The 18,194-nt window shown below is 37.8% G+C and overlaps 4 protein-coding genes across 6 annotated transcripts; 2 read left to right on the forward strand and 2 right to left on the reverse strand.

The window, feature by feature from the left end:
• Positions 1–1,017: 1,017 nt before the first annotated feature.
• On the forward strand, positions 1,018–4,793 carry LOC114524439 (glycine betaine transporter OpuD-like). The gene is made up of 2 exons (XM_028545513.1): positions 1,018–1,560; positions 2,981–4,793. The coding sequence occupies exons 1-2, from the start codon at positions 1,118–1,120 to the stop codon at positions 4,713–4,715; spliced, it is 2,178 nt and encodes a 725-aa protein (XP_028401314.1). The 5' UTR covers positions 1,018–1,117; the 3' UTR covers positions 4,716–4,793.
• Positions 4,755–14,561, reverse strand: LOC114524440. 3 transcript variants are annotated; one of them, XM_028545515.1, is made up of 6 exons: positions 14,499–14,552; positions 14,246–14,357; positions 8,630–8,749; positions 7,589–7,704; positions 7,149–7,298; positions 4,755–6,075 (listed from the first exon to the last, which is right to left on the reverse strand). In XM_028545515.1, the coding sequence occupies exons 3-6, from the start codon at positions 8,636–8,638 to the stop codon at positions 5,850–5,852; spliced, it is 501 nt and encodes a 166-aa protein (XP_028401316.1). In that variant the 5' UTR covers positions 8,639–8,749; positions 14,246–14,357; positions 14,499–14,552; the 3' UTR covers positions 4,755–5,849. The 3 variants fall into 3 exon arrangements, 2 of the variants coding, with proteins under 2 accessions (XP_028401316.1, XP_028401315.1); XR_003687097.1 differs by having other exon boundaries at positions 4,756–6,075; positions 7,589–7,740; positions 14,499–14,561; XM_028545514.1 differs by having other exon boundaries at positions 4,756–6,075; positions 7,589–7,707.
• On the forward strand, positions 8,715–14,601 carry LOC114524438. Its single transcript, XM_028545512.1, has 3 exons — positions 8,715–8,802; positions 10,469–10,556; positions 10,812–14,601. The coding sequence occupies exons 1-3, from the start codon at positions 8,779–8,781 to the stop codon at positions 13,385–13,387; spliced, it is 2,688 nt and encodes an 895-aa protein (XP_028401313.1). The 5' UTR covers positions 8,715–8,778; the 3' UTR covers positions 13,388–14,601.
• A 1,082-nt stretch (positions 14,602–15,683) lies between these two features.
• On the reverse strand, positions 15,684–16,722 carry LOC114524633. Its single transcript, XM_028545777.1, has 2 exons — positions 16,576–16,722; positions 15,684–16,176 (listed from the first exon to the last, which is right to left on the reverse strand). Exons 1-2 carry the CDS (start codon positions 16,680–16,682, stop codon positions 15,825–15,827), a joined length of 459 nt encoding a protein of 152 aa, XP_028401578.1. The 5' UTR covers positions 16,683–16,722; the 3' UTR covers positions 15,684–15,824.
• Positions 16,723–18,194: the final 1,472 nt, after the last annotated feature.

Consider the following 18,194-nt stretch of genomic DNA (forward strand, 5'->3'; position numbering starts at 1 on the left):
ATCTTTACCCATAAAATGGAGTAAGACGTGAAATAGAGAATTGAGTCATGGCATAATGACTCCAAACCGCTTTGAAGGAAGGATAGAATAAATTAAAAATAACTGATAATAAAGAAATCCGAAGAATCGCATGATATGATGACTGATTGTGGAGTCTCTGTTGAGTTTCAATATGCTCATATTTTCATCTCGATTGAAATAACACCAAGTAATTATAATTAGTATACATTGGATTCGTGCAATTTTATGAATTTTTGCCCCCAATGACGCAGTGGCCCAGCCAATGTCTAAAAAATAAATAATGATAATAACCTAAAATTTTCATAGCTGCATGCATTCTATATGCCCACTAACGGTTGCATCAACATCTGTAGAAACCCGTATTTTTTGCCGCTTTGCCTTCATAGTTATAGACCCATTATTGCATGGACATCATACTGACAAAGTCCGACGAATAAGGAGACCCTCGATGCCATGGAGTCCATAGAGTCAGTACTAAAGGATCTCCAGATGCTCTGATAAATAGTTCTATCAATAGCTAGCATTTCCGTATTTTACCAAAAATTTACACTATAGTTACTATTATACCTCCATACCCCAAGCATTTCCAATTGACCAAAATTCTATCTAAAATTTACACTGTGCGTGTAAATTGGCTGACGTGTCAATGTTTTATATACGTATATCGTGCAGCATACAAAATAACTGAACCTAGCGGCCATGCAGGTACTTCCTATTACACATGCCTCACCGGATGGAAGATCGATGTCAGGGACCCATACATGCCATAAGGCTATAGAGTACGGGCTATAGAAATAGCAAAGGGCTATAGAATACGCATTAGATCATTTTTATTATTATTTAGATTATTTTCACAAACCTTTGACCCCCAACGACTTCGACGCAGGCGCTCGGTTGGCACGAAGAAGTTAATCTTGTTAATAATGATGAAAAAACGCATTGATTGAAGGTTGTATCCAATTTCTCACCACGACAACTCAATATAATAGTTTGGTACCAAATGATTGTACTATCATAATAGAGTCAGAGCGACTGAGCGACATAACGTTGCGTATTCGACACTACTGTGAATGAAAGCGTACGTATAACAGTTGAAATGGAAAACGCTAACAATGAAGAAGCACAAAGCAAATATCACTCATTCGAAGCAAAAGTGGGGCCTGTTAGAATATCTATAAACCCGGTCGTGACAATACTATCAGCTCTGATTATATGGGGTTTCGTAATTATTTGTATGATCATGCCAAGTGATGCGATGAACGCAATGAACTCAGCTAAAAGTTGGATTACCACGACGTCGACGTGGTTTTACGTGGGAACTAAAAACATTTGGCTCGTCTTCGTACTTTTCATCTTATTTTCCAAACACAGTAAAACTAAGTTAGGAAAGGACGACGACGAGCCAGAATTCAGCGATATGACATACTTCACAATGTTGTTCGCTGCAGGTGTTGGAATTGGATTGTTTTACTTCGGAGTTGCAGAACCTGTCATTCACTATGAAACGCACATGCCTTACGCAAATCGTTACTGGGGAAGGTAAGAATTCGCGATGATCGATTAGCCCTTGCACGTATTTCGTTTTGCTACGTAGCATTATATTGAAAGGGCATAAATTCGTAACATTTTTCCTTTATATCAGACCTCATTTGGTCCTATTTTACATCTACCTCTTATACCTACGGCCCAGGATACGACAAAAATCGTTCGTAAACTTGCCGCACACTATTTAGAACTATATCTTCTTTCAAAGCTATTCGTTCGTCTCGTTCTGCGATGAAAATAAGCAGTGTTATGAAATATCACGATGATATATTGAATTCCGCTCCTAGTCTTGGGGGACTGTTTGCATTAATTCCGGCTTAGCCGGGATTCTTATTGATACAGAATCCGGCGGGAGTTGTGATGTTAAAACGTCTGGGGTCGGTTGTTCAAAAGTCGACTGATTAACTCGAACCATGCAGGGGTGACGCAAATTTTACATCAATTTTTTTCATCGCTAGTTTATAAAAGTTGATTATTTTCTAGTTCAATAGAAATCATATTGTGCAAAGTTTTAAAACAAGTGGCGGTGCAGAAGCATGTAAACTAAAACAGCGGATTAAAATTTAACCCAGGGTGATCCAGCGCTAACCTAGCTTTGAACAACCGGACCCCAGCTGTTAAATATAAACACTTTTTAAAAGCGAAAAAATTCAAAACATGCGAAACTTAAGGAAAGCATGCTTGTTTCGCTAATTCAATAAAATATTCAATCATCTATCACGACACCACTTGTATTAATTCAATTTTAATTGGCAAAAAATGGGAATTTGTCTGACGAAAGAGTAGTATTAGTGCTTTATATGCTATATTCGGCATACCGTTCATCAATCATCATGATCCAGTTTGTGAGTGCGTCAAACAAGAGTATAGTTGCATAGATGGGCCACCCTCGTTCCCAGGGGCTTCAAATAAAACACTGATCTATTTAAAAGCCTGTAGTGTTCCTATATTTATCTTTATTTAAAGCGCCTGGGAATGAGGTTGTGGATGGGCGGAGAAGCCATGGTGACACGGAGCAATAAAATACCATTTATATACGCGTGCTTTTGATCTATAGAGGGAAGGGAAGAACTGTTCGGATGCGAGCGGCTAGGATGAGGCCATAAGGTTTCACATAATGTACTTGTTGAAAATTGTAAATCGAATCGTATTATACTTTTTTGAATTGCTGAAACATTTAAAAACATCAGTTTTAATCAACATGGATCTTCATTAGGTAATAACAATAATTGCACTATGGCCTAATTATATAAAAAGGAAACCTCCTAAGGGGACATTTTGTAATATTTTTCAAGTGTATTAGGGAAAAATTCGCATTATAAGCCTGTTTTCGTCGAACCGCAAGATTCAAATTTGGAGTATTTTCTCGTCCGCAGCTGCAGCATAAACACATTTATAATTTTGTAAATTTCAGGTATAACGATAATCAAAGATCCCGAGATGCGATGAATATTACATTGTTCCATTGGGGATTGCATGCCTGGGTTGTCTATGTCATAGTTGGCCTGCTGCTGGCGTACGTTGGTCATAGACATGGTCAACCAATGACTGTGCGCTCATGCTTCTATCCTCTTCTGGGTGATCAGGTAAATGGCATAGCAGGTGATCTAATCGACACGGTTTCAGTCGTTGGTACAATGTTTGGTGTCTGCACCTCTCTCGGACTGGGTGTTATCACCTTAAACAGCGGTCTTCATCGCCTCATTAGCAGTATCGAGGATGAAAATCAAACTGCCAGAATTATCATTATTTGGGTTATTACTGCAATGGCTACAATATCCGTTGTTTCTGGTCTGAAAGTTGGCATTCGTCGCCTCAGCGAGATTTGTTTTGGTCTTGGAATGTTTCTGATGCTTTTTGTATTTTTCCGTGGAGGCACCTGGTATTATTTGAACGTTTATGTGCAAGGAATTGGTTACTACTTGCAATACGCAATAGAAGTTAGTTTTCATACTGATGCCTACGCACAAGAAGGGAATGCTCCGGATGGCAAGGAATCTCCTACGTGGATGAAAGATTGGACGATATTTTATTGGGGATGGTGGATATCATGGTCACCGTACATTGGCATGTTCATCGCGAAGATTTCGAGAGGTAGAACCATCAGAAATTACCTAATGTGTACCATGACCGCACCAATTCTTTACACCTTTTTATGGTTCAGCATTTTCGGTGGGGCAGGATTGAACTTGGAAAGAGAAGCAGCGCTCGCCGGGATCAACTGCTCTTCGCCGCTCGGAGGTAAACTTGCCAATGAGCCGTACGACGGCATGTACCGATTATCTTGTCGCACCAGTGCGCAGATGTTTTTTGATCTAATGCAAAGCTTCAACGACAGACTGACTCCCTTTCTCCACGTGGTATCTCTCGTGAGTATAACATTGTATTTTGTAACGAGTTCTGACAGTGGTTCCTTGGTTATTGATTGTCTTTCGGCTAATGGTAGCGACAACCCACCTGTGATACAACGAGTTTTCTGGGCTGTCACTGAGGGAGCGTGTGCAACAGGATTGCTCCTTGCGGGAGGTACTGACGCTCTGAATGCTCTTCAAACTGTTTCCGTAGCTGCTGGGCTACCGTATACTGTCATCGTTTGCTTCATGTGTGTTGCTCTCTGGGAAGCAATTTCAACCGACAAGAAGCCCGAAAAAAAGAGCAATGCATTCCTGACTGGTCTATTTCACGTGTTCACTTTCCCGCTTTCCTCGCAGAAGTTGCTTGATTTTGCCATCGCCCTAACAATTCCATGGTTTCCAGCAGGACGCGCATCCACGAAGCCAGGTGGTCGAAAAATTTCCACCCAAATGATATCATTGGCGGTACTTTTTTATTCCTTCATCATACTACTCATTCTGAAAAAAGTTGAGAACGACATAATATACTTCGGATGGGTCGTGTTGATGGGATACTTTGCCTTCGTTACCGCAATTCGTGCAAACATCAGGCAGACCTATAAAATTGATGGGAATATGGTTCTGGACTTTCTGGTTGTTATGTTTTTACATCCATTTGCGGTTGATCAGATGGACAGACAAGTCCTTTACGAGCGCGCCAAAAAAGATGACGAAAATTTTGGTGCAGAGTTGGAAGATCTAAGAAGATATGAGGTAGAAATAGAAGAAAGGGAAACATTCATAAAAAAGTCTTAAATGGATTATTTTTGAAATGCTATATAGGTTATATTAATTTATTAATTCGTAATAACTTTCAAGGGATAAAAATAACAAAAAAAACATTTATACATTATAGTATTACAGATATACATTAGTGCATGCATGCCTGATGGTTAATTTTATATAGGTTAGATATATATACATATATTATTGTTAGTTTATAGATAGGTAATACTTCAATCTTTGGAATATTTCAAGTATATGTCAAATTGCATCACTGTATGTTAATGTGTCTTTATTGTCCATGGACATGCAAGTGCATGTTCTATGAGTAATATATTGCGCATGCTATTGCTGTATCGTATGAGGTCATAGACGATCGGTTAACTGTCTAAGTTAAAGTACTGTCATTGTGATGGCTTTCGCAATAGCGTACTAATACGTATAGGTTCGATTCCTGCCGGAGGCCTATATGTTTCATATATACAGCCTCACTACCAATAATTCTGGCATAAAAGCTACCCGTCCTGCATGACTTGTACAATTTCCAACTATATACATTTGCGTAAAATATAAACATATATTGTTCTCCCCGCAAGTCGTGGAGTCACAATCAGTCATTTGTAACACATAAGGCAGTATACTCTTATATATTCATACTGAAGTGCATTTCAATTCTTAAATAAAATTTGCATTTGGCAATTTAAAATGCAGCTAACAGATTCATCTAACGAAGAGAAACACGATAAGACGAAGTTAACTGTCGATGTTTGGCAAAAACACCCCCACCTCGAGCTCATTTCTCGTGTATCCTTCCAGCGTCCCATGCAGACCGGATAACGCTTTAAGGAGTTTAAGCTCTGTGTTTTCGGCAAACAGCAAGGCCGAACTTTCTATGCAGAATTTTCGTTCATCCTCTTCGTTTCATATTTTCTTTTCGGAAAACATTCATTGCTCCTTGAGTTTTAAAACATTTGCCCTTTATTCGTTTAGCTTTAACTTTTTCTTTGCATGCTTGAAGTTTGCCGTTTCATGTATAACGTGAGGCTTAAACTCTCTTACATGTCTTTACTTAAAAAACCTACCTGGGTATATAGAATGTAGAATGAATGATTAAATAAATTATACAATAAATTATCATAGTTTATGTTTTTTTCTGTTGATGCAACTCTATTCAAACATTAGTTCCATGGCACGCATTTTGGTACTCTTATTTAATCGCGGCTCGTCGGATTTAGGGTCTTCTTTGAACAAAGGGTTGACGTTTAAGTACTTCATTTCTCGATTAATGGATCCAGTTGGTGTGGATATTATCGATCTATTTGATCTCACGCTCTTGATGCTCCCTGTATGAAACGTTGCTCTTCCTGCACCCTGACTTGCGGTATCAGACTGACTACAAAAACATCGAATTCATCTCTTCGTTGAAATAGATACTTAACCATTTGCTATTTACTTTACATGATTTTTTGATTACCTTCACATTTTATACAGAACCAATAACATTGTGACTGTTGTTTGAACCCAAACAACTATCATTTTGACTCTAACGTCCCCGAATTTCTGTGATATTTTGCTTCTGCAATCATTTTTAATTAGCGGGCTTAGGGGGACGGAGTTGTATATCTGCACTTAAGCCGCGTTTACACTGTAGGCCTGGACCTCACCGGGACCAGTTTTAGGACAAGCCAGTTATATGTGCTACGTTAACACTGTCTTCCTTGTTGATGATATGGGATAGCCAAAGTAATTGACAAATAATACTTGGAAAAAGACCCAAAACACACCGAAAAGGGGTAATACTATATGGAACCTATACAAATCATACTATTAAGTTAAAAAATTGTCAGGACTTGGTAAAGCCTGTTCACATTATACCAAAATTGTGGTCCAGATCAGGTCCAGGCCTAGCTGGTCCAGGCTACCTTCTACTGTCGGTCTGGATTTTGTGGTCTAGATCAGGTCTAGGCCTGGTCTATGCCGGATAAACAGCGTTCACGTGCATATAGGCCTAGGCCAGGTTCAGCCTAGGTCAAAGCACGTAGTGTGAACGCGGCTTTACTCTCTTCAGTATTTAGGGAAAAAATACTGTAGTTGACATTAGTTGCGAAAGAAATTTCATTATTCATATGTACATGTATATGAATAATAAAATGTTATTATGAATAATAATTTTATTATATGAATAATAAAATATTAAAATGTATATAAAAACTAGATTGCCAAGGCTATATATAGAATTAAAGGGGCTGTTATATGTCATGCAAGCACGTCCACGTAATCATGGTAGATTTAGTGTATCTTTAAGCTCGAGAACGCTCTGCAATACGCGTATATAGCGCTATACTTATATGTTAAACCTTTGCGTGCAAGTATATAGGAATGATGTTTGGTGAAAGTACATGCAACTTATTTCCCCACAACCACGAGCCGGAGGAAAGAAATGAAAAAAGAGAAAACTTTTCATACTTGTCATAAGCGATGAATCCAATACTTTTCGTGCTTCGCAGTGAGCTGGCGGTGCTCCCTCGTTCTAGATTCATCAATTTTCCTGAATAGGGATCTGTTATTACAGTATTTCTATCTTCTCTTACTGGTACGAATTGCTCTTCGCTGTAACTATAAAGCGTTCGTTTAGAACTCACGTTAATTAACCCACTATATATACCTAGTGCCGATATATATTTACTTATACTATATGAATTACAGTACTAGTATATATATAGCTTTTACTAATCCTAATAAAAGACAACAGATGACTGAATCAGGGGTGTTATATATTTGATATTTCACAAAGTTACTATACAGTTCATCCTTGTATATATACAGTATTTCTGAAAAATTAATCTTTGAATACATATTGTTTCAAGTATGGGACAATCAAAGTTATCTAATAATGTTCAACTCACTGTTCTCTATTGTCCAGCCATGACTTTGTGGAGAAACTGAGTATCATGAAAAGTAGAGAGAGCATAACAGCGATGGTTACTCCGGTGACAATTGCAATGAGTATCCAAATGTACATCTTCTGAATTTAACGATTTGAAATATTAAATAATCTCTAAAAAAGAAATTTTCATAGACGCTAAAGTTTCTAAGTTGTGTGCGTGGGATGTTGTTAGGCTTTTGGAGCAAGGGCGCAGTCGTCTTCAGAATTTATAGTGGATGGGACCTTCCATCTTTCAAACTTTTCAAAAAATTTTCTCATCACGTATGCGACGTAGAACTATATTTCTACATTCACTTCATTGATGAATTAAAAAATTATCGTCGTGAATATCATATATAGAGGGTGATATCATGTAATAGCTATTCTGAAGATGGTGAAGTTGGTCTAGACTGGCTATTTGAGACAAGAAAGATCGAGGACTTGACTGGGGCTGATAATTTCAGACCAATATCCACGGAATTTATTTCTACCAAAGTTGTCCCAACCATTATCTTGAAACCATGCACCCAAATGGGCGATTTTGGTCGATCATTCAATTTTCGAAAAGGAGAGCAGTGGCGTCGACAGCAGCATCGATAAGTGGGGGGGACATATTCATATATTCATGTTCACAGACCGTTAAAACAATCAATTTGAAAATAAATTAATAATGTAAAACACAAATATATGAATAAGTCCCCCCCACTGATCAAGCTGGCGAGAATAAAATTGAGTATGCCGGGTTCAAACTATTGTATCAATGAATCATCGTAAAGGCTAACAAAAGAGAATCGGTATTATATCTGTATTTTTTAAATTCATGTTCGATGGACATCTTCGTCCCCAGGGCTACGCTTAGAGCTTTACGCCTTCGGTAGATCAAATCAATACTTTAACTGATCGCTTGGAAATACAGCAACCAACACAAATCCGAGAGGTGATATTAGAAAACGTTCGAATGTTTATACTTATTGCATGTTCGTTAGTAAAGACTCTACACTCTCTCTGGATATCTGCGTACCTGTTCCATAACAGTGCAGTGATTGTTAGAATCGCGGGTTCGTCAACAGGTTCATAGTTCATGAAAGAAGTTTGGAAACAGTTGATGTAAATATATCAGTACGTCGATGAAGCGTTGATTCTACAGTCAACAAAAGCTGATGTTTAGCAATGATGAAATTATTAAGAAAATGGGTGAGTTACAGCATAAAATTGGGAAGAATTAAGTAAGTCAAGCTGCCACAGTGGGATAAAAATCCTTAAAACATATAAACATTGTTAGATTTGTCAGTTAACTGTATCTATATACCCAATCACAAGGAGACCAGCGTTTCACAATCTTTTGACCGTCTGTGAATATAAAGTGTTTCGAAACTATTTGCCTAAACTTTCAAGCATCAGGAGGAATTATCGGGATCCGGATAATTTCGGATAATTATATCCGTGGCTATATATCAGATAACATTCTCATCTATCGTGATAAACCGGCCATACAGACATACCACTAAAGTGCTATTTAAATAATTGTAGTTCAAGTGATGGACTTTCGTGTTTCAAAATCTATCAACTTACCGGTATCAAGAAGCAAACTATGAGGTATCTAAGGCGCTTGGACGGCATAAAGTTGTTTATATGCTTACATTATCACAGATGTTTATCAATTAAAAAGCTTTATCGAAAGGCACACAGTAAATTATCATGTTGGATATCGCGGGGCTACGCTTGAATCAGCAGCCGCGGCTAAATTTGTTTAGAATATCCAGATATGTAATAAGTGCATGTTATTGACTTTGATAGAAATGCAAATTTTCACTTTGAAAATTTAAAAGTCGGTTGATTTATGTGTAATGCAAATTACCGAATCACCATTTGAATGAATTTCGCATTCAAGGACAATTCACATAGTCACGGTCGGATTTTTGCTGCGATATTAGGTCAATTTAGGTAGGATTTTCTTGTTTCATAGATGTGTCGAATGGAATCATTATGGATGTTGAAATAAGGACAATTATTACTTATTAGGGCAACTATTCACTCGTTTGCATCTGTCAAACGAAGAAAATCGCACCTGAAAGGGCAGCAGCAAATTGGGGAACATGCCTCAGTTTCTACAGCAAAGTGCAAAAAAACTTAGTCGCACTCGTTTCTGGAAACACAAAAGAGTAAAAAAAGTGTTAAAAAAACTTCTAAATGCATTTTAGAAGCGTAAATGCAGTGGTAGACAGTGTATAAAATTGTCGGGGTCCAAAATCCTTTGTGCTTCTGATGTACTCGCTGAACCAGTTGTGAATTTTTAAATGCATCAGTCTCGGAGCAACCTGATAATAAGCTGATACACCGCCACATCAGCCATTCTAACATTAGCCATTTCGATGTTGCATTGTATTGCATGCAGTGGAGGACTGGTAATTACTAGTGATATCAATAATGCATCATGGGGCAATTTTGGGGAGGAGCCTTTTGTTTACATCCCAAAAATAATCCCTTGATTCATTGTACTCGCAGATTTCGTCGTTCGTTGCATGATAACCCCGCAAGAATATGAATCCTTTTTAGATGATAGACGAAGTTCAGCTACTGATGTTTCTAGTATGCGTCAACACAGAAGTGCCTTTTTACGAGAATCGCCCCCTCCCCCTGCTTTTGAATCGTTCCGGCATTCCTGCCTAGATATAGTTTAGGTCTTCTGCAAAGAGATAACCATTGGTTATTTGGTTGTTGGGCGGACGGGGACGACGAAAATCAAGAAATTTTAACAGCGCAGCAATTCGCCATGCAATTACATACTTGATTGTCAGCACATCAAAATATTAGATACATAATATTTCGTTCAAATCATTAATCTGTTTCGATTTTTTAGATATTAGCTCTCATTATCATGTTCGTCGTATATTTGATTGGATTCAGCTACATCCATTTATCGAACAGAATATCAAGTCTGGCTCCAGGTAGCAATTACTATATAGTGTCGCAAAATATTGCAATTCTCCTTCTCCCATCAATGCAACATGCAACATGCAACATGCAACATGCAACATGCAACATGCAACATGCAACATGCAACATGCAGGTCAGCAGGAAAAATTACTGCAAATTGAAATTGTAAAAACCGGCAAAACAGTGAGACTTCAATTTAATTTGACTTTGACTCCCTTCCTAAAGATTGTGTATTTTCTCAACTGCAAGTTCTGTTCCTCTTCTAGTTCTACTGACAGAAAGTTTACTTAAAACTGGTATTCAAAATGAAAGCACAACGCCGACGCCAAAGGAACCCACAACACATCTTAAAACACCGAAGTTTCATACAATTGGCGAGAATTTTAGACACACTCGCAAAGTAGCACATTCGTCTCAAAAACCGCCGCCTGCTTATGGATTTGAGGCGATGATCATTGAAGATATGCACGCATCATTTAACCAAGATTTTCCAAAAAACAGTGCTTGCCCGTATGTTGGTCTACGAAAGCCTCAGGCAAAATCAACAGTCACTGTTCACTCACAAGAGCCAATATGCAGTCTGAGATTGGAGACTGATAACGACTGTAATGAAAGTGTAAAATATTACGGCAAACCTGGAGAGATCAAAGAAGTGATGTGTAACGTTAGCAAAGTGGTCAAAATGTGTCGTATTGTACTGCAGAAAGACATCGAGAGTTTTGATGTAGTTTGTGACTTAAGTCACTGTGGGGGCGAGTCTCTTCGCCTTGGTTTGTTAGGAAGCGAAACAGGAGTGGTTGATAATTGGACAGTAATATTAGATATAAGACGTATTGGGGATCTTCTTCGTGCTCACATGCTGTCGTCTAAATTTGGTTCAGGTTTTGCGTTGTTGAAATGCGAAAGTAGACATATTTTTCAAGTTTTAACATTGCCCAAAATCCTAAAACGTTCTACGACGAGACGAAAGCGAAATAAAGTAAATTTTAATATTGTTGTGGAGGATTCAGTATCGAGAAAACATTTCTTCAGGACACTTTTGAAAACTGCGTCGACCTTGAGAAACATTATTTACGACCGAACAATTCCCGCAACTGTGTTAGAATTTGAGAAAGTCCAGAGCTACGACACAACGACGAGAACGAACCTAAAGCGGTTATTTTCAGGAACGAAGTATTTACATTCCAGGTCCGACAACATTGGCCTTGAAGAATTTTTTTCTCTTTTTAAGGAGTTTGGTTACAGAACATTATTTCAAGAGGATAATTGTTGGTATGATAAATGGGGAACAATTATTGATTTTCGTTACAGGACTGGTCGCGTGAAAGACAAAGAGACAAGAGATGAAATATGGAAAGAGTTTGTAGACCTGCTTCAGAATACCAAGCGTAGTCTTAGTATTGACGACTATGGTGTAACGTTTTTGTCTTGTTCCGTCTATTCATACTTGCGTACAACAAATGTTTACGACGCGGAGAACTTTCCGAAAGTTTGCTTTGCAGGACAACATTTTTCTTCCTTCTTTCTGGATTATGTAGGCGAGTACGTGAAACTTAACGACAATGCGGAAAGTCCATTTCTAGCATACACTCATCTAATTACATCACACGAACGCAGTGGACGACGCATTGTTAATGATGACATTGCCCTATCGAAATTACTGCGAGAAGCGGCCGAGATGGTCAACACCATTACTATATTTATATCAGATCACGGTGGAAAATCCACCAAATTTTCGTCTTATACAGTGCAAGGACGACATGAGATATTTCAGCCATTTATGTTCATGATTATTCCTCATGCGGTTAGCAAGAAACTTGGACCCGAAGTGGTTAATGCTTTGTTCGCGAATCAGAAACGTTTGGTAGGGCTTCAAGATCTTGGCGATGCTTTGCAGACATATGTTAACCCAGCAACTCCACAATTGCAACGTGGTCTATTTCGCCTTATACCACTCAATCGCACTTGTGAACAACTTGAATTAGATTCGGACGTTTTATGTCTATGTGATAAGATGGATAAATCAATTTCAAATAGTTCACAAGACGTTAGCTGGGCCGCAGAGTTTGCTTTAGGATCACTCAATAAAATAATTCACAACCAATTTATAACAGGCCTTCAGCAGTCGAAGCCCGAGCTGCTGACGTCAGACTTCTACGGCTACGGCGCATGTCAACGCTATATTGGTCTTGGAGTAGGCCTCCCGCGACATCGAGTCGCCGGTGACGATGAGGTACTTTCATTCACTCTGTTCGTGCAGCCGTTTGATCGTAAAACAAGAGAAGCATTTGACATCAAAGTTTCGTTTTCAGTTAAACAAGAAATGGGAATGAGTCTGGACAAGTTTACTCGCGCAAGCTCATTTAACGAATACGAACAATGCGTGGATAGAAACGTAAATCCAAAGTTGTGTACCTGTCGTACAGGCAGGCGAAATGCTTTCAAATGGCGTCAAAAATTCACTAGTAGGAAAGTAGCATCACTGAGAAGTTTCTCTCTAGTTCCAACTGGTCAAATTTTGGATCACCCTTGCTTGACAATTTATACACGAAATAGACAAAATTCCCTGCCCGGGGGGAAAAAACAAAACGCAATTTCAACCTATGAAGCTTTTAACGCATGCTCACACTTAATGTACAATCTCACAATCGACGTTAAGGTGGCCAGACATACACGAGTGTCATGCGTATTCCCTAATACTGTTACCATATTTCCAAGAACGATGACTTTTCTTATGACAGTTAGCAATGAGTGGAAATATGGGAAATTTATACCTAGATTTTCATTCGTGAAGAGAAAGTTACGTAATTCTGAGAAACAGGAGAGGAATGAAGATCAATGAACTTAGTCAAATGAACAATACAATTTTGACTCGTGATCAAGAATAGGCTACCATTTTGTCAATCCAGATGTATTATGTGTTGACGTGTACATAACGCGTTTAGACTTTTACGTGCGTGTACGTGCGTATGAAGATATATAAGGCTGGTTTCCATTTACGTGTTTTTTTACGCGCTTAAAACTTTGAATGCTTCCAAATTTTTATTATTTACACATGCATCAACAAATGTATATTCTTTCGATTTAATCTAGCTTTTTTAAAAATGACAAATACAGCCTTTGCATGCACGTTGACGAATCATCGTGGCCTAATATATTCTATTGAAATGAAAGATGGCTCAGCTCCTGAGATTGCGTCATATCAAGCATAATAATTAGCATATAGTCTCTCAGTTCAAATCGATAGTATAGATGAAGTTAATTTACCCGAAACGGCAAAACAGTTTTTCAATCAGTTCGGTTTAACACGTATATAGCCAAGCCCGTTTTACACGGGCAAACGTTTGACTTCAACAAATTTTATGCGACGAAATATTTTTCCCGTGTGAATTGGTGATCTCATCTAAAAAAATCCTCGTGTAAATGGGGCTTACTGCTTTTAGCTTTTTATATATATATCCATACAAATATAATATAACATAAGAAATATCACATATCATGCATTCGCGATGATTGCGAAATAATTCCATCCATGTATATCTGTCTTTAGTTTATAAACGAATTTCAATTAATTAACTTACTAAACTATTAGGTCTATATAGCTAATACTTTCTTGTATAAAAACGACAACGAATTCTGCCGACTATATTAATGGATGTAGATATTTATAGTTAGGATAAAACTAAAACTAGTCACTTACCAATAACATAAGATGGCTTACCAAGCGAGTGAAAATAGTCCGTTATAGGCTGTCCAGAAAATTCGAGTGACTCACTAGGACATCGCAGCAACCTAGTGACCCACTATATTGTCTATAAACAACATGCACGCGCACTTTAATTGATAATGACGACAATTTATATTCAGTATATTTTCTCAATCTATATATGAATTCCCGCAGTGTTATAGCTTCTAAATTCATATATTACGGTAAATAAATGGCTGTATACTACCTAGAAACACTCGAACAGCTCGTCATATTATAATAGCATTTACATGCAAGTACAAATTAAGCAGGTAGACAACCTATTTACCATTGACTTTGGAATTCTCATTGGCATGAATACAAATTCTTTTTTCTGATTTTGCATAACAATATAGAATTTTACTAAATATTATTCATAAGAATATTCAACTCTGGCCCGCCATTTCCCATAGCATTGGATCTAATAAGAACTTGGAATGTAATCCCAAACATTGGGCATTGGACTGATTAGATCCAAACTTCTAAAGTTCGTTAACAGTTTACATCACTCCTTCCCTTGAGATTCTAGTTATTTCTAACAGATCATAGGTTATTAGTCATTGAAATCATTTTGAATACGGCACACTCCTTTCAAGTCTTGGTTGAATACATCACGGCGCGGGTTGCATGTATTGTATTGTCAACCCTAAACTAACCTGCTAGCTATATTAGAGGACAATCCGAGATCCACCGAATAATTTTTCATCTAGATCTGCCGAGACAACTGAGCTCATGATTGTCGGCTAACCGAAGCGTTGCGAAGATTTTCACAAAAGACAGCTTAACATATTCCACAGATGATCCAAAAACCCATGCATAACAACTATTGAAAATAATTCAGCTCTTGATTATCGAAGTTTGAATTTCGGCGCTTGAATCTTAAATTTTTGAGTGGTTATACAATTACAACTGATCAAATTTCCCACAAATGATCGGCATGGGCACTTGCCCCTGGATGTATGGATAGTATATTCGCGGTTCGCTTGATTGTAGACTTATAGAGTTGTAGTATATATTATCTTATAAGCATCTCCTAGTCAAATTGACGTTATGACTACAATAATTGTACTTTAGGCCCATGCACAACGCACTCATATAAACAGGACATTTACAACTGAACAAAATAAAAAAAAGATTGTGGCATAGGCCCTAGCCCTCTTTTCTGTTCGTCAGAATGATAATTGCATATACTAATCGTATAGTCTATAGTCTATATGGAAAGGCCTTTTTTACGAGTCAATCAATAGACCTTTTTCATAATGACGTCAAACGCAGAAAGTCTGATGTTACACGAAGCATAACTGCCTAAAATAGACAAAACACTTCTCGACGTTTCGACCTGAGGGCCTTCGTCAGGAGAGTTAGTATGAAAATAACATCAGACTTTCTGCGTTTGACGTCATTATAAGAAAGGTCTATTGTACCAGCTATATAGACTGAGCTAGTGATGGTCACTTAATATACCCTAAAATGTAGGGCCTCTGGGGCGCAGGCTGTCTTCTAATTGACATCAATTTGTCATGAAGTCTTCAGTTTACGCCGTACTATCCGATGGCTTTTCAATTGTTACGTTCGTGACATATATTCCACTGGCAGCGTTAGTTCTTGAAGAGGTACCCTCCTGTGACTGTCGTGCCGCAGAGAACATTTCTTGTAGATCTCCCATGGTTGTTCTCACTGTGTGATTATCATTAGTTGACATTGAGTCTTGAATATTTAACCACGTTTCTCTTGTGGGATGAACAGATGATGTGGAAGAGATAGTTCCGCCAATTTGTAGTTGCAACATCGTTTTCCCGCCAGGTATTCGCACTTCACGTAATTGGCCATTCTTATTTGAACGTCGACCCGATGAAATTTTCACGTTTTTCCATCTATCTTCAAGCCTGTGAACAGATGAAAAATACCACTACAGGGTGTATAAAAAGTGCGAACATGCACTGTAATTTGCATAAGTAGATACTGCAAATAGCATTTCAATACCAGTGCAACTAATTATATGTACAATTAAGATTTGAAAATATGTTGTATTCCTTGTTATTCGAAGAGCCACTCAAATTTTAAAGGCCGTGTTACACGATATAACTTTTCTTGGAACTCGCAATGCAATTCTACTTTTGAGAGATGTAAACTAGTGAAGAGATTAAGATGAGTTGATATCAATCCATTCTATTGTATTGCACTAAGATTGTTGCAAACTGAGCAGTTTCAAGCTATCATATCACCACCATCGTCACGATTATACAGTTATACTAATCATAAGCTATGAAGTCTAGAGTACTTACTGCTTTGCTAACTTCTTGGCTTTCCAAACGAGAGATATTATTACCACAAAAATGAATGTGTTACAGACTATTCCAAATACAATGCCAATAGTATACCACGACAACATATTCGATCAAAATACTATCCGATGCCAGATATTGGTCCTATAAGACTATAATATTTTAAAATCAATATAGGAAGAGCTTTTCCTGTTTCCTAAAAAAAGGACCAGTCTCTGACTCTGGGCAATATTTTGATAGTTGGATTTCAAAGCCCCAATACATTGGTATCGTGCATGTAATTATAAAACCGTTACTTAATTAAGTTCAGTCACAGGATTCGAAGAGTGTTCTTAACAGAACCTATAACTGAGTCGAATGGAACGTGTCAAAGGAAGGGATACAGGTATTTTCTTTACATTCGCGTTAAATGCATGAAGAAGTTTGAGTTGAATATCTTTCATAGGATGAGTGTTTTGACGTACCTCTTTCTTTCTGCAAATGTAATAATTATCACGCTGACAGCAAAATTGTCAAAAAGACTAACCGTTAGTACGATGATTTAGTGAAACATCGTAGTATAATTTAATTCTATCTATAACAAGCCGGCCTACAAGCCGGATTTAGCGGTGGAGGCCGAACGAGATTCGCGTCGTATTCTTGACAGATCGTCCGCTTTCGAATACTGGTGGGAGGATAACAAATTTAAAACAACATAAAAACCGAACAACATAAAAAACGCTTTTATACGATTCCTCTTCTAGTCAGTGGTGGCTCTCTAACCGAGCGTATCTGGTATTGAAATTACCCTTGGTTTTTGTTGGTTGCTATAGCACTTTGGACAGCTTCACTGAGAACTGCATAACCTCACTGCATGGGGCCTTTGTAGTTTGCATCAATATATCTCATTATGCTGATTGCAGTCGCAGTGTAATAAGTTTGCATCAGTGATCAGTCATATATAAGTTAGTTTTATATCCATGCATGCGAAACATTGAGACGTTTTTTGAGCTAGCTATAGAACGTGTGTTCAATATTCTGGCTGAATGGTGTCACCTATATGTTCTTTTCTTTTTGCGATGTTTAGTGAATCACTAAAATTTTAGATTAAAAACCTAACATAAAACATGATCATATATAGAACAAAATGAACTAAATACAAACCACATGGTGAAGATCACAAAATGTTTTGTCTATAAACCATGCTTTCCTTTTCAAACGTCTCCTCGCCCCTTTACGTCGTTCAACTGCCTAAGGCCTAGTTAAGCCTGTAAAATAATAATAATTTTTATAACACATAGATTTAAACAAAATTTACTGGTAAGAAAAGCTGTAAAAAGTGACAACGGCGCTTTATTAACAGGTGCATGGTTAAACTTGATGTCAGGATAATACGAATCTGGGATCCCATGCAGATCACTGAGCTCAGTGATGCAGATACGTGTATTTTCACAATGTTGTGGCATTCAAATTCTGACAAGAGAATATGTCAATGGTTTTCCTATTTTGAGACCCTACATAGAGAGGGCGATTGCTTACACCGTCACACGAGTTACCTGCAATTAAGGGCCTGTTTACATGAGCGAGTTATCCCGGCTATATATAGGCGAGGTGAAAACTGATATAAAACAATTATCAAA

Source organism: Dendronephthya gigantea, unplaced genomic scaffold (genome assembly GCF_004324835.1).
Source record: "Dendronephthya gigantea isolate DGI-Jeju-01 unplaced genomic scaffold, DenGig_1.0 000031F, whole genome shotgun sequence".
NCBI lineage: Eukaryota > Metazoa > Cnidaria > Anthozoa > Malacalcyonacea > Nephtheidae > Dendronephthya > Dendronephthya gigantea.

Bases quoted from the DNA above. Each gene is read 5' to 3' on its own strand.
- LOC114524438 (XM_028545512.1), top strand. From the start codon at position 8,779: ATGATGAAATTATTAAGAAAATGG. The intron at 8,803-10,468 runs GTGAGTTACAGC...TCGATTTTTTAG, and splicing joins TGAAATTATTAAGAAAATGG to ATATTAGCTCTCATTATCAT. The intron at 10,557-10,811 runs GTAGCAATTACT...TTCCTCTTCTAG, and splicing joins AATATCAAGTCTGGCTCCAG to TTCTACTGACAGAAAGTTTA.
- LOC114524633 (XM_028545777.1), bottom strand. From the start codon at position 16,682: ATGTTGTCGTGGTATACTATTGGCATTGTATTTGGAATAGTCTGTAAC. The intron at 16,177-16,575 runs GTAAGTACTCTA...ATCTGTTCACAG, and splicing joins GCCAAGAAGTTAGCAAAGCA to GCTTGAAGATAGATGGAAAA.
- LOC114524440 (XM_028545514.1), bottom strand. The intron at 7,299-7,588 runs GTGAGTTGAACA...AACGCTTTATAG, and splicing joins TGGCTGGACAATAGAGAACA to TTACAGCGAAGAGCAATTCG. The intron at 6,076-7,148 runs GTATGAAAAGTT...ATGTTTTTGTAG, and splicing joins GGATTCATCGCTTATGACAA to TCAGTCTGATACCGCAAGTC.
- LOC114524439 (XM_028545513.1), top strand. From the start codon at position 1,118: ATGGAAAACGCTAACAATGAAGAAGCACAAAGCAAATATCACTCATTC. The intron at 1,561-2,980 runs GTAAGAATTCGC...TGTAAATTTCAG, and splicing joins GCAAATCGTTACTGGGGAAG to GTATAACGATAATCAAAGAT.